At 41.5% G+C, this 14836-nt stretch overlaps 1 protein-coding gene and 1 long non-coding RNA gene across 4 annotated transcripts in view; both read left to right on the top strand.

Moving 5' to 3' along the window:
* The window catches only part of LOC137095478 (neural cell adhesion molecule 2-like), an 83423-nt gene extending 75358 nt beyond the window's left edge, over positions 1-8065 (top strand). For both annotated transcript variants that reach the window (XM_067462202.1, XM_067462201.1), the window contains 4 exons: positions 361-551; positions 2868-2961; positions 5530-5710; positions 7005-8065. In XM_067462202.1, coding sequence (XP_067318303.1) covers positions 361-551; positions 2868-2961; positions 5530-5710; positions 7005-7065 — 527 coding nt within the window. In that variant the 3' untranslated portion in view covers positions 7066-8065. The remainder of the gene's footprint in view (positions 1-360; positions 552-2867; positions 2962-5529; positions 5711-7004) is intronic.
* A 2795-nt stretch (positions 8066-10860) lies between these two features.
* On the top strand, positions 10861-14821 carry LOC137095213 (uncharacterized). Of its 2 annotated transcripts, none has more exons than XR_010908807.1 (4): positions 10861-10958; positions 11393-11525; positions 13020-13077; positions 14462-14821. It is a non-coding gene; the product is annotated as an uncharacterized lncRNA (long non-coding RNA). The 2 variants fall into 2 exon arrangements; XR_010908808.1 differs by lacking the exon at positions 10861-10958 and adding an exon at positions 11198-11282.
* Positions 14822-14836: the final 15 nt, after the last annotated feature.

A 14836-nucleotide genomic window follows, 5' to 3' on the forward strand; every position in this document is an offset into this window, starting at 1 on the left:
CTGGCCGTGGGTTTGGGATGAACAAAACAATGACATTTGGGAAACATAGAATGATAGAGAAGGTTATTAAGTGTTAGTGATTTGGATGAACATCTGGCATAAGATTATCTCTACTGATATGATATAGGGCACAAATGGCTACCCATGTGTTTTCTTGTGTACCTTAAAATATATGATTTTTGATAATAGTATTTTGTTTTCTAGTACATTATTTCTTCCTAGTGCTATGCATTTTCATCTTGTTTAAAGACTATATGTGATCCGAGAAATGGCAGGAAAAGGAGCAGAAGCTGCAGAGATACAATAAGATGTGAGTTTATCTGAGCAAAACTAATGATAACCCGGTTTGCTTTTTTTCAGTCACTCCAAGGATAGAACTCCCCACAGGTGAATCCTTTGTCACCCAGATTGGGAATCCCTCTCATTTCAACTTCACCATCCTATCCAACCCCTTGCCGGATGTCTCCATTTCCTGGAAGGGGAAGGTCTTTGAGGATGCTGACATCAAAAAGGCAGTAGAAAGTCGAGATAAATATATGTACTTCTTTGAGGTGAGTGAGACATGGCACACCTTAGTTTAGGCCCCACCCCTGTGTTAGAGCCATATTCACTAGGGCTGGGCGGTTTCGTTTCGTTAATTCGTAATTCGTTATTAATTCGTTAATTTTTTTAATTACAAAACGATAACGAACCATTCTGGAGCAATTTTTTTTAAAAAAAAAACAAATTTTTAAACACGTTTTGTAAATGCTTCGTATTTCGTTATTGTATTCGTTTCGTTATTGTTTTGAGGTCGTTTCGTTATTATTTCCGCATGTCTGGGGCAAGTTTTTTGTTTAATTAGTGAAAAAAAATTATAATATCACACCAACAGTCAACAACAGAGGGAGAGGAAAGCTTCAGAAGTTTTTGGAGGTTTTTTAGCGTATTTTGCGGTCGCGTCCGCCATTAACGAATCGATTCGTTATTGTTTCGGAAATCGATTCGTTAATGTTTTGTAATTTTTTTCACATTTACGAAATTTCGTAAATATCGAACTTTTTAAAAGGAAAATTTTGTAATTATTTTAAATAACGAAACGCAAAACCCCCCAAAAAACGAATCGATTTTAGAAACAATTTTTTCCGTTGTTACCCAGGCCTAATATTCACCTATAACAAAAAATACACACATATGCCTATTTTGATGTTTACTACATTCTCATTCAATGGCAGGCGTGGGAAGATAGTGAGGTAGCATCTGTTCTATGGTCAATGCTGCTGCCTACAAATGCAGGTGGCTTCCTGATAGTGGCAGTTGCTGATCCAAGCCAACCATACACCTGTGTATGACTATTTTTGCTCACTTGGGACAGTGGTTTCCCTTTCCTTCCTCTGCAGTGGCTGAAGCCATCCCTTGGACCACCATAAAAAAGCTGAAGTCCCCCTTCCAGAAAGTCCACATTTAGAAGAGATTAGGGAATCACAGATATCTTTAGCTCTATCCCTATAGCCAGATGCAAAACGATCGTGGATAACAAGTTAAATATGAGCCAACAATGTCATGCTAAAAAAGTCAATGGAATTTTTGGCCTGCATAAATAAGAGTACCCTGTCTAGAACCAGAGAAGTCATGCTACCCCTCTATGTCAGACCACGCTTGAAATACCGTGTCCTATTCTGGGCACCATAATTGAAGGGAGATGTTGGCAAGCTGGAATATATCCAGAGGAGAGCAACTAAAATGATCAAGGGTCTGGAGAACAAGCCCTATGAGGAGCGGCTTAAAGAGCTGGGCATGTTTAGCCTGCAGGAGAGAAGGCTGAGAAGAGACATGATAGCCATGTATAAATTTGAGGGGAAGTCATAGGGAGGAGGGAGCAAGCTTGTTTTCTGCTGTCCTGGAGACTAGAACGCAAAACAATGGCTTCAAACTACAGGAAAGGAGATTCCATCTGAAAATTAGGAAGAACTTCCTAACTGTGAGAGCTGTTCAGCAGTGGAATTCTCTGCCCCGGAGTGGTGGAGACTCCTTCTTTGGAGGCTTTTAAGCAGGCTGGATAGCCATCTGTCAGGGGTTCTTTGAATGTGATTGACCTGCTTCTTGGCAGGGGGTTGGACTGGATGGCCTTCAAGGTCTCTTCCAACTCTATGATTCTATGATTACATCAGCTGCTGAGACTTCCAGAAATCCCTGGCACATCTCAGTGGAAGGTGTAATTTCCTTTCATCTTTTTGTCTTTATTAAATATTCCAAATTCATTTCCCTCTTTATTACTACCCTTGGCTTGTTTATATGATACACCCATATGTTTGGTTATTTTTATATTCCTGTTCCCTCAGTTATATATATTAGGTTTTCTAAGGCTTTCATGACTGGAATCACTGGCTTGCTGTGAGTTTTCTGGGCTGTATGGCCATGTTCCAGAAGCATTCTCTCCTGATATTTCACCCACATCTATGGCAGGCACCCTCGGAGGTTGTGAGGTCTGTTGAAATAGATATATAAACCCCACTTGCCTAGTCATAGTCATAGTTTGATGAGGCACCAACACTCTGTGGCAGAGAAGGCTTAAGGCCTTGCAAAATTTCAACTTCTATAATTTCATGGCATTCAGCCACATCAGTTAAAGTGGTGACAAGCTGCATTAATTCTACAGTGTTGATGTCCTGAGCATGTGCAACTTGAACTCTGGTCTTCAGCATCGTAGTCCAATGTTCAAACTACCAAGCTACTAATGGTTGCTGTACTGAGGGTAAAGACTGTAAAACTCTGTTAACCCCTCGATATTCTATTTTCCTCTTGGCTTGTGCTGTTCCCAAAATAGTACAAGATGTCATCACAGAGAAGGACATTATGGTTTTTTTCCCCCAATGGTTTGATTTCAGTTCACTCCAGCTTCACAAGAAGATATTTCAGAGATCTTTATAACAGCTACCAATGAAGTGGGAAGGACAGAGAAGTCGGTTGCTCTTCAAGAAGGTGAGCTAAAACTTCCCATCTTTATTTGTTGGGGAAGGATTCCAGATGTTTACTTTGAAATTTAAACAAGAAAGGGAAACATACAATTTCTAGATGTATCATCATTCCTACTTCTGCTATTGTCCATCCTTTTCCCAGTCTCAATATTTCAAATTTACATCATACAAATTACCAATAGCATTAGAAACAGTGAAAAATACAACAATTAAAAAGATCAACAAAAACAAAGAACACAGTGCATAAAAGGCCATTTCTCCTGAACAACCAGACCTAAAAGGCTTGTCAAACAAAAAGATTTTTGCCTGTTCTGCATGGCACCTCCCATCTCCTCTTTGTTGGCTAGGTCTGGTGGTATTTGCAGCACAGCAACATCCCAATTTGAAGTAATTTTAATGTAAACACCTTCCCCAGAGAACCTTGGAGATTATGGCTCAAGGTGTAGGTATCTATGAATCTCTAGAGATTACTATCTACTGCTCCCCAACTGTGATTTTTAGTATATGTTAGTAAAAGTTAAATTGATACAATATATCAAGGACTAGAACTCCCAACACCCCTTATTGTTGGAAGAATGCTATGTCTGTTATGTAGTGGGGTTTCGTCAGACAGCCAGCTGAATATTCCAAAGCTGTCAGATCCCATCTGATCAGACCGGGTTAGAACTCGGATGGGAAATTGCCAATGAATACCAGGTGCTGTTGGTTATATTTCAGTGACAGGAACTGGCAAAGCCACCACTTGAATATTCCTTGTCTAAGGAAAACCAAATTTGACAAGTAACTTGAAGAAGTTGGGTGGTATGAAACTGGGGGCCCTTCCAGACAGTACCTTTATCCCAGGAGCTTCCGCAGCAAACAGGAGGATGGCCAGACATCGTTCCCTGTAAACGCGGAAGCAATCACTGTAAAAGGCAAAAAAACACGAGATTTCCAGGTGTGGGAATATCACAGTTTTGAGCCAAATACGCAGATTTTGGCATGTCTGTATGTCCCTGAACTCAAAAATCATGGAATTTTTAAATCTGGATTTGTTCCCAGGTGTTAGATGTTTGTTCCTGATTGTTCGGTTCCAAAAAAGAAGGTGACAGTTCAGTAGAATGCAAAAACTTTGTTTTTGTGCCAGAAACTTCATGAAATGTCTGGCATGCACAGTTTCTCTGGTCAGGACAATGAATATAACTTTTGCAGTGATTCACATCTCTGCATATCCATATTGGGAGCCTCCAGTGGCACAATGGGTGCCAGCAGGAGTGAAGACTAACAGGTCAGAGGTTCGAGTCCAGGGAGAACACGGATGAGCTCCCTCTGTCAGCTCCAGCTTCCCTTGCGGGGACATGAGAGAAGCCTCCCACAAGGATGATAAAACATCAAAACATCTGGGTGTCCCCTGGGAAACATCCTTGCAGATAGCCAATTTTCTCACACCAGAAGTGACTTGCAGTTTCTCAAGTTGCTCCTGACATGAAAAAATATATATCCACATCTTGAGGTTTTTTTAAAAAACTGCTGAAATTTCTGGCAGAAGTCCTGTGGCTGCCATCTTGGGAGTGTCTAAATCTCGCAGGAAAGCATCCAGTCTGGACAATGGAGGCAAAAATCCCAGGACCAACAAGTCTGTATGCAGACCTTTTCTGAAGTCCCGAGATTTTCTGCCTCTGTTTAAAACCCATGATTTAGTGCTGCCTGGAAGCGCCCTGGGAAATATAAAAGCCAAAACGTAGCAGAAAGAAGAAAACTGCATCACAAATGTAGCTCCACTACAGAAACTGCTGGAGAGTCCAAGGGATGAATGTTTGGCACCAATGTTATCCTCTTTTCCCAGGGAAGAGATTTTTGCCAAGAAGTTGCCTTTTGCTGAGAAAGGAAAATACCAAAATCAGGAATATTCCCAAATGTTCTTGCCCTTGGTGAGGAAAGGTATTTTGACACATTGGGGCACCCCATCTAAAGGACTTTCATCTGCTATGGGCCCATGGGCCCATACACAGTACAGAATTATAGTGCTAATATTCCACTTTAATTGTAAGGGTTCAATGCTATCCTGGTTTGGCAATTGAATGGAAGATTCGAATCCGGGGAGAGCGCGGAGGAGCTCCCTCTATCAGCTCCAGCTCCTCATGTGGGGACATGAGAGAAGCCTCCCACAAGGATGATAAAAACATCAAAACATCCGGGTGTCCCCTGGGCAACGTCCTTGCAGATGGCCAATTCTCTCACACTAGAAGCAACTTGCTCCTGACACGACAAAAAATAAAAATAAAAATAAGCAACAGTGCAAAAACAATTGCGCAAACAACAAGGAATAGGGTTTCTTTTCAGAATGAGGGAAACTTTCATAACACTTTTTGCAAAAATGTCCACAAATAGGAAAACTCTTTTAAAAAGCAGTAGGCAAGTAAAGGTAGGAGAATAATTTAAGTATATCATTCTCACACTTGAGTATAAGTAAGTAAATACATTTTTTCTAGTAGGAAGATAGCTTTCTAAGATGTTAGGTTCTGTACAGAGCTGGAAACAGGGCCTTTTTTCTCATTTGCATTTGCAAACAGTGGTTCTTCTCTTGTTCCAGACACTCCAGACAAGGCTTTGGGCATAGGTGCCCTCCTGGCCATTGTGTTGGCAATCCTCTTAGTCATCTTGCTAGTGGTGGATGCCTGTTGCTACTACAAACGCCGGCGCGGCTTGCTGATGTACTGCAGAAACAATATCCTAGACAAAAATGCATCCAGGACAACTGTTGAAAACAATGGGTGAGTTAATATGGAGGCATCAAAAAAGCCAATGGAAGAAAGGATAATGACTGGTAATTTCATGTTGTCCTTCTTTGCAAGGGTGTAGGGTTGCCATATGTCCCTTATCATAAGGTATGCTTCTTATCTGAGGACTGGAAAGTTTGTCCTTCTGGGTTGCAAAGCATCCCTTATTATGAGGGTTGGGAAAGCTTCCCTTTACACAGAACAAGATGCCAAAAATCCTACATTTTGGGGCATGGAACTTTCATAAAGGTAAGTATACGTCATGTAATTTGTATGGTCAAAATATTTATTTTACAGAGAAATATATAGGTAAATAAACTTGTTAATAGCTACTTCTGATTGTCAGCCCTGCATGTCATGAATTTTGACTGTCCTCTATTATTATTTTGAAAAACCGACGCCACTACAAGGGTGCCCTACTCCTCATCTCACTCTCATGCTGAATGCTTCCATCTCAAATGTTTACTGGATTTTATGCAAGTGAGGCGGTTTTATCATGAGTCTTTTACAACCTGTATCATCTCACCCCGGGTGGCACAATGGGTTAACCCAGGCATGGGCAAACTTGGGTCCTTCGGGTGTTTTGGACTTCAACTCCCACGATTCCTAACAGCCTGTAGGTTGTTAGGAATTATAGGAGCTGAAGTCCAAAACACCCAGAGGGCCCAAGTTTGCCCATGCCTGGGTTAAACCCTTGTGCTGGCAGGACTGCTGACCAACAGATCAGTGGTTTGAATCCGGGGAAAGCGGGTTGAGCTCCCTCTGTTAGCTCCAGCTCCCCATGTGGGGACATGGGAGAAGCCTCCCACAAGGATGGTTAAACATCAAGTATGTGGGTGTCCCCTGGACAAAGTCCTTGCAGAAGGCCAATTTCTTGAAAAAAAATCTCCTCAAACTTGAATCACAGTAACAAACTATAAAGGGTTCTTGAAGCACCTTTGAGAACGATGCTTGCAGGATAAAGTTTTGCAGGCCCAATCTACTTCATCAGATACATATAGTCTAAGTCTGCAAAAGCTTACACTACAATCACCATAAGCCTTGGAAATCACCAACATAACAGCCACTTGGAGCTACAATGTTTTCTGGCAGCAACAACAGTGACAAGGAAAGTCAGGTGACAGTCCAACCAGGCCAAATTGGTTTTGACCCAGAGTCTGCTCCACTGTATGTTAGGCATAGTTCTCAATCTTTTTAGTAGCAAATGTAATATCCAGCAGAAAGAAACTGATTAATGTACTTTCTGATCAAACTCTTTTATTTCATGTTTATCCCCTTCTTTCTATAGGAAGATGCTTTCAAAGTCTGGAAAGAGCACCGTGGTGAATGTTTCTGGTATTGAAGCCTAATGAGTACAGAGTAATGACCTTGGATTAAGAAATTATGAGGTTGTCTAGTGAAGTATGACTGGATTAATGGGAAATGGGAAAAGAAACCAAAAGCTTCTCCTGTGCCATGTGGTCCTTTACACCCTCCATCCTTACTAAAAACCACTTGCAGGTTCTCTTTCATTACAAGTAATATCAGGCAGAATCCATGGCATGCTAAATTTTGCTATCATCAACAGCCGCAGTATTTCAGATATCAAAATAGTTCATTATCCAATCCTCAGATGTTCCCTGCTTTTAAAGCATAAACCTTCATGTGGACATTTATGGCTAGAATCCTGTTGATGGCATACATAAGCATAATTCCCAATTTCATTTGTGTATATATAGTTTTGGACATGATAGAAGAAGGTGTCCTGTTGATGTGGAGATATTGGAAATATAAATATTTATACGTATATTATATGTACATGGGAAACACTGAAATGTAAGAAAAACCAGGTTCTCTCTGTATTAGAAAGCCAAGCTGACAGGACGAAAAGGATGGCGAAGGATCTGTGTCCTAGGCACAGGCAAGGGGGGGGGGGTGAACATTCCAGGAGGAGGTACATAAGAACGGCCTAGTACCGACAGAGGTAAAAAGTAAGAACTGGTGCTCCCTCCCTCCCTCCTGACAAGTTAAAGTAGGCCCCTTGATGGATCTGTGTAAGCTGAATCCTAGTATCTCTAATTTGCTGTAAGCTGCTCTTTAAAGAAAATACGGAGACATGCCTCATGCATGTAGAAAGATATATTTTGATATTTCTGTGATGCTTAAGTGACATAGTGATGGTGTTAATGTATGTAGGAGCATGTTTCTTTGTTTGCCTGCATTTGAAGATGTATAAAAGGGAAAGTCGATGCCTTTATCCTCACTCTGGTTTGCTTTTGGAGAAGATTCCACGCCAGGGTCTCAGCTGAAAATAAAACCATACCTTTTCTGCCTCAACAAAGTATTGCTCTTGGTATTATCTCTCCTATCAGCCATAACACTGTATCTCCTTGTGCAATACTCTTACAACAGCAGCTGTCTTGATTTGACTCTGCAGCGATATTCTCATGGCTACCAGATATTGTATGTTCTGACTACCCATGTGCACCCAGGGAAAAAAGAGTTATGCTTGGGGAAGCTAATATATGCCCATGCTTTCCTCTGCAGCTAATCAGTAGCTGAGAGAACTAAATAATGCCAATGAAACCCCTAGCTGCTGTTGTATAACCAGGAAGGCAAGGAGAAAGACGAAACAGTCAATAATAGGTAAATATCCTACACCACGCAGTTTAGGGATTCCAAGATTTAACTCACATGACAATGTATTTATTGTTATTCCATCTCTTTTTGACCTGTGATCTACATGGAGGAACACCACAAAATGGAATGGCCTGAAAATTATAAATGGAATAACTCTTGCAATAATCTAATAATAAACAAAAGTATGGAGCAATGGAAATGATTTCATATTAAAGAGAAATGTGGATTGAACAAGTGTTTCATTCAGTGATGGCTTGTCCACAACCATGGATGCATCCCCATGCCCATCAGTTATTTGGGGATCTTTTCAGATTTCTTTTGAAAGTTAATCTTGAAATAAACCATTATGTAGAAATTGAATCGTGTGCTGGATGTGAGAAGAGAATATCAATAGTCAACAGCGATCTGTTTACCAGAGTTGGAAGGCCATCATACTCAGCCAACTGAGAAGACAACACTAGACAACATCCACTACTTGTGTTCAAAGGATACATAGGCAAATGGAGGGCTAGACCACAATATGGAGCAGATAAAGAAATGAGAAACCACAATGCCTAGGCTTGAGCAAGCTGCTCAGGAATCTCTTCCAATCCAGCAGAATGTGATAATAGAAACAAGTGATTGCTACAGTGCCTGGCTCTGGTAAAGTGGATCAAAGAATACTCCACCAACCTCCTCACTCAGGACCCTGGCTACTCAATAAGACCTGCGCCCAATAGCAATGGGTTCCAATTCTGCTGTTGTCCTGGTGCAGGCCACCAGATGATTGCAGCTTGAGCAATGACCCCTCTGCAATATTCTTGGTTGCCACAACAGAAGTGTTGTCTCATCTGCTGTGTCTGACTTCTCTGCTGCCCCTACCCCATTCACTGGGTGGCTGGAGCTGTGTGTGTAGTAAGGTGGCTGCAAGGGACACATCTGCACACTCAGGAACAGCTGACACCACTGCTATTACATTTCCACCACAAAGGGGGCCAGAAACATCTGGACTGCCCACCCACATCACTATCATCACTATCATCACTATCAGCTGCATTTTCGTGGAGATGCTCATCATATGCAGTTGAACACTCAAAGTGTATCAACTCAAGGGTGGGATGCGAGCCAACAGGCAAGTTGCAGGCAGGATACACTAAAGAGACAGCACAGATCTTGGGTGGTGCAGGCATGGGCTATGCATCAGGCCCAAATGTATTCTGATCTAAGATGCCGTTCCCAATGACTACCTGCATAGGGGGCATACATTCTATATGGGATTTAAGTGCAGTTCATATGGGGCACAGTGTTTTGAAATGAAGTATGACTTGGTTCAATGCAGAAAGCCAGAACTAATTCAAAATCCACTGCTGGGGAAGAGTTCTATAGATACCATAGCCTGCTCAAAAAGAGAACTGAATGGATTCTAGAGAAGTAATTCCCAGGGCCCTGCCACACAGCCATATAACCCAGAATATCAAGGCAGGAAATGCCACAATATCTGCTTTGAACGGGGATATTTGAGTCCACAATGCCACATATTCCAGTTAAAAGCAGATAATATGGAATTTTATTCAGCTGTGTGGAAGGGGCCCCAGAGAAGTATTCCAGGTGTTTTGGACTTCAACTCTCAGCAGCTCCAGACACTTTGGTGAATAGCCAGACAATCTGGGAGACAAACTCCAAAACACCCAGAAGACCAGAGTTTGGGAATCACTGTTCTAGAGCAAATCAAGACTAAACTCTTCCTAGAAGCCAGGAAAACTGGACTGAGGCTCTCATATTTTGCCTGCATTTCCCCAGCTCTTATGTTTTAAATCACTCTTCATGATACCTTGAGAATGTTTTTGTTTCGGGGAGGGGGAGCAAACTACTACTACTACTACTACTACTACTACTAACTTTATTTATACCCCGCCACCATCTCCCCGATGGGGACTCAGGGCAGCTTACATGAGGCCAAGCCCAAACAACAAATTACAGCAAATAAAACTGAAAACAAGAAACATAATTACATAAAACATATGAATGCATAAAAATATAAAATTACAGTAAACACAATCACAGTGACAATGGGCAGGCTACATGTAATGATTAAAAGAAGAGCTAATTAAAAACGGATTAAAAACTCGGGTGAGATAAAGGGGAAACAGGTTATTTGCGGAAGGGGGCTCATTAAAACGGGAGTTGTGCAATCAAACTTTCCCACAAGGGGAGGGGGGATGTAAACAATGACAAAATGTTGAGGCTAAGCAATAATGTGAGGTTGTATACCACTCACCAAAGGAACTACAACTACTAGCTTCTGGAAGTTGTGGAGTAAAAGAGAACATGATGTTATCCTGTGCACCATTTAATGGTTTGGTACCAGCTGTCCAAGGTCACGCTGTAAACATGCCATCCTCATCAGATGCAAACCACTAGCAGCAACAAGCAAATGTTGCTACTAATGCTAGCCATCTGAGGACAAATGTTGCTCCATCTGATTATGTAGTCTGTTAATGATAAGTTCAGCATTTGCTTTGTCAGGAATCCAACAAAAGGTGTACAAAGACTGCATGTTCATTGCATGAGGAAAGAGTGCAGTGGCATCATGACTTTCCAGGAGGGAGTGTTTGACTAAAGGTGGGCACAAGAGGGCATAGAGGTAAGCACAAAAACATGAAGGGACAAACCATTTGGCTCTGTTTTCATAGCGGCCACCCTGTTGGGAAAGAGTATCAGAGAGGAGTCAGACTTCAGATGTCTTTTATATTCCTTCCTGACTCCTTGAAATATGGAGACAGTCCAATGATAATACCACATAGTAGGGAAGAAGTGCCCGTTGTAGCTCATCAGCATGTCTGGTGCTGAAAGGTCCACAGTGGCTTCTAAAACAAGGATGCAGAACTGCCAAGCATTCTACAGAATAGTCATTCTTTGGTTCTCTGGTCCCATGTCGCTACCTGGTAATGCAAAGCTGTTTCCCCAGGTACGCAAACAACTTGTTCTGAGGTGGGATGGGGATAAGAACATTTGGCTGTGCAATTCAAGCAAAAGGTTTAGATGCCAATAACTGTCCTTGACTTGTCCCTGTACCAGTTCTTCTTTCTCCCACTTACACAAACATTTGGTCTGAGTGAAAAACACACCAAAGGAACACAGAAATACCTCTTCTGACTGAAATACTTCAATCCCAGCAAAGGAATCACTGTCAGATCTGACCACATTACAGGTGAGTTTGCGTCTCAATTTGCTCTGAATAGCTAGTTTTACTTTTCTGGCCATTTTGAGCTGCCGGAGGGGGAACAGTAATGGTAAAACCTGATTTTGATGCTGGCATGTTATCCACCAGATCATAGTATTTCCAGCTTATTTTATTTTCACTGTGCAGTCTGATCTGAAATCATTTCCAAGTGAACGTGCTTGTCTCCATGTTTTGGAGAGAGGGGCTTGTCTGAAATAAGTGAGGAAAGTCGATTAACTTTGGAAAACCTGATGCTAACAGAGATGAAAATTGTTACACTTGGTTTGTTCATTTTGGCTGTTTGCATTTTTTTTTTTGGATTCTCCCTGGGGATGTGACTATGGGCCCTTTCACACAGCCATATATCTCAGAATATCTCACATTATCTGAGTTCAAAGCAGAGATTGTGGGATTTTCTGCCTTGATATTCTGGGAGAAAGGGCTGTGTGGAAGGGCTCTCTATGGATTGTCAAGGTGACTATCAAAGGCTTTTCATGGTCAGAATCACTGGGTGGCTGTGAGTTTTCTGGGGTGAATGGCCATGTTCCAGAAGCATTCTCTCCTGATGTTTTACCCATATCTATGGCAGGCATTCTCAGAGGTTGTGAGGTCTGCTGGAAACTAGGCAAGTGAGGTTTATATATGTGTGGAATGTCCAGGGTGGGAGAAAGAACTCTTGTCTGCTTGAGACAAGTGTGAATGTTGCAATTGGCCACCTTGATTAGCACTTAATGGCCTTGCAGCTTCAAAACCTGGCTGGTTGCTTCCAACAAAGGATCCCCCAGGCAGCAACCAGACAGACTTTGAAGCTACAAGGCCATTCGGTGCTAATCAAAGTGGTCAATTGCAACATTCTCACTTGCCTCAAGCAGACAAGAGTTCTTCTCCCACCCTGGACATTATTCCACAGATATGTATATAACCTTACTTGCCTAGTTTCCAACAGACCCCACAACCTCTGAGGATGCCTGCCATAGATGTGGGCAAAATGTCAGGAGGGAATGCTTCTGGAAAATGACCATACAGCTCGGAAATCTCACAGCAACCAGTGACTGCATTTTAAAATTAAGCTCTGTTTCGCTTCTTTCTACAATTGCAAGTCCCTAATATTGACTTGAGATAGATTATAACTATCGGCATTGTATTATGTTGCCTCTTTTCTGAAGAGCTTTGTGTACAGCTTATTTGTGAAAGTTATGGCACACAAATAAGTCGTCAAATAAATATCTGAATTGTGGCAAGATTCTACTTAATGTGTTTAGGCCATTAATGAGAGACATTTCAGTACACATTCCCATTGTCTGATGAAGAATAAAGAGTTTAGGTGTACAATGAAATGTTACTGTGTGACATACTCGCATACTAATTAGCCAGACATTCTCCCTTTGCAGAATCACATAACCAAACCTATCCCATCCTTGCTGTTATCTTACTATGGATATAGTGAAAGTTCTAATCAGCACTCTGGTTTTTCTTTCCCAGGTTTGGCAATTGCATGGAGCCAAAATGAAAAATTTCTTGGTGCTGTTTTTAATTCATGGTAATGTATGAATAGTTCAGATGTGATTTGTGATTATTATTGCTCCTTTTGATCTATGGGAAAACATGGAGTGGAAAAAACTAGTTCTTGCTTTTTTTGTTATGTCAGAAGTGACTTGAGAAACTTCAAGTCACTTCTGGTGTGAGAGAATTGGTCGTCTGCAGAGTTGTTGCCCAGGGGACGCCCGGATGTGTTACCATCATGTAGAAGGCTTCTCTCATGTCCCCACATGGAAAGCTGGAGCCGAAAGCTGGAGCTGGAGCTCACCCCATCTTGTGGATTTGAACTGCAGACTTTCAGGTCAGCAGTTCAGCCAGCATGCGGGTTTAACCCATTGAGCCACCACAACTTCTTAGTTCATGTTATATATCATGAATCGGTCCCCATGTGCCCCCTGGGTAGATTTGGGTGAAATTTCCCCTAATCATTGGCCTAATAATATGTATTTTGGGTTGTATGGTATTTTAAAACAGTTTCTTGAGATGTTAGAAGTGTCATTTAAGACGGACTTACTTGATGCAGGGAGAGACAAGGCGATTTCCTGTGAGATCTAAGGTGCATATATGATGTATAATTGAATGTATTTTTAAATAGTGTTTTGATTTTTTTAATGCTTGTAGTTATTTTTTGATCTAATGTTTTTGTTCTATATGGTTATAAACAAACTCAACTCCAATTTGAGACAGAAAGGTGGGATATAACCGCATTGAGTTGTCTAATCAGGCTGAAAAATGCAGTATAGAAATAAAGCAAATAAATAAATATAAGGCAAGCATGCAAGCAAAAGATTGCAATACTAGCCAAACATTATTATACGTAAGGTAAAGATAAAGGTTTCTCCTGACATTAAGACTAGCCATGTCCAACTCTGGGGGTTGGTGCTCATCTCCATTTCTAAGCCGAAAAGCTGGCATTGTCCGTAGACACCTCCAAGGTCATGTGGTCAGCATGAATGCATGGAGGGTTGTTACCTTCCTGCAGAAGCGGTACCTATTGATCTGCTCACATTTGCATGTTTTTGAATGGCTAGGTTGGCAGAAGCTGGGCCTAACAGCAGGAGCTCACCCCATTCCCCGGATCAAAACCACCAACCTTTTGGTCAGTAAGTTCAGCAGCTCAGCGGTTTAACCTACTGTGCCACTATACATAACCTCCTACTATTCAGACCTTTTTGTTTACATAGGCCTTCAAGGCCAATCATGTTGGGAATTTTCGAGTAATATATCAGGGATGCTAGCTGGACCTAATATTGTTTCAAATGTACATTTTGTTAACTAAGTTTGGAAGAAAGAAAATGTTAGGCAAAGAGAGGTCAGCAAATGACCATGGGTTTGGGCAGATAGAAGGAACTGACCAATACATTTCTTGTGTTTCTCCATTTTAGGTTCCCTGTGTCATGGAAATCCTTTGAGCATACACCCTGAAAACCTGGTGACCTGGAAAGGATCCTGTGTGTTGATTCCATGCCAGATCAATGAAACATTTCACTTTGCTTATCTTCCCCTTGCTAGTGTAGTTTGGTCTTTTCGCCCTTCTTCGGCTGATGTGTTGTTCGACTACAATGTTCAACCATTGTTTAATAGCTCCAAAACTTTGGAGGACCATGTAAACCTAATAAGTCCTAACTTTCAAGGGCGGGTGAGGTTTGTAGGAGATCTAGCCAAAAGAGACTGCAGTCTGATGATTACTGATCTCCGCATGAATGACAGTGGCACATATCAAGCAAAAGTAACCATTTTGGATGAAAACCTTACAAGAG

Source organism: Anolis sagrei, chromosome Y (assembly GCF_037176765.1).
Source record: "Anolis sagrei isolate rAnoSag1 chromosome Y, rAnoSag1.mat, whole genome shotgun sequence".
In the NCBI taxonomy this organism is placed as follows: domain Eukaryota; kingdom Metazoa; phylum Chordata; class Lepidosauria; order Squamata; family Dactyloidae; genus Anolis; species Anolis sagrei.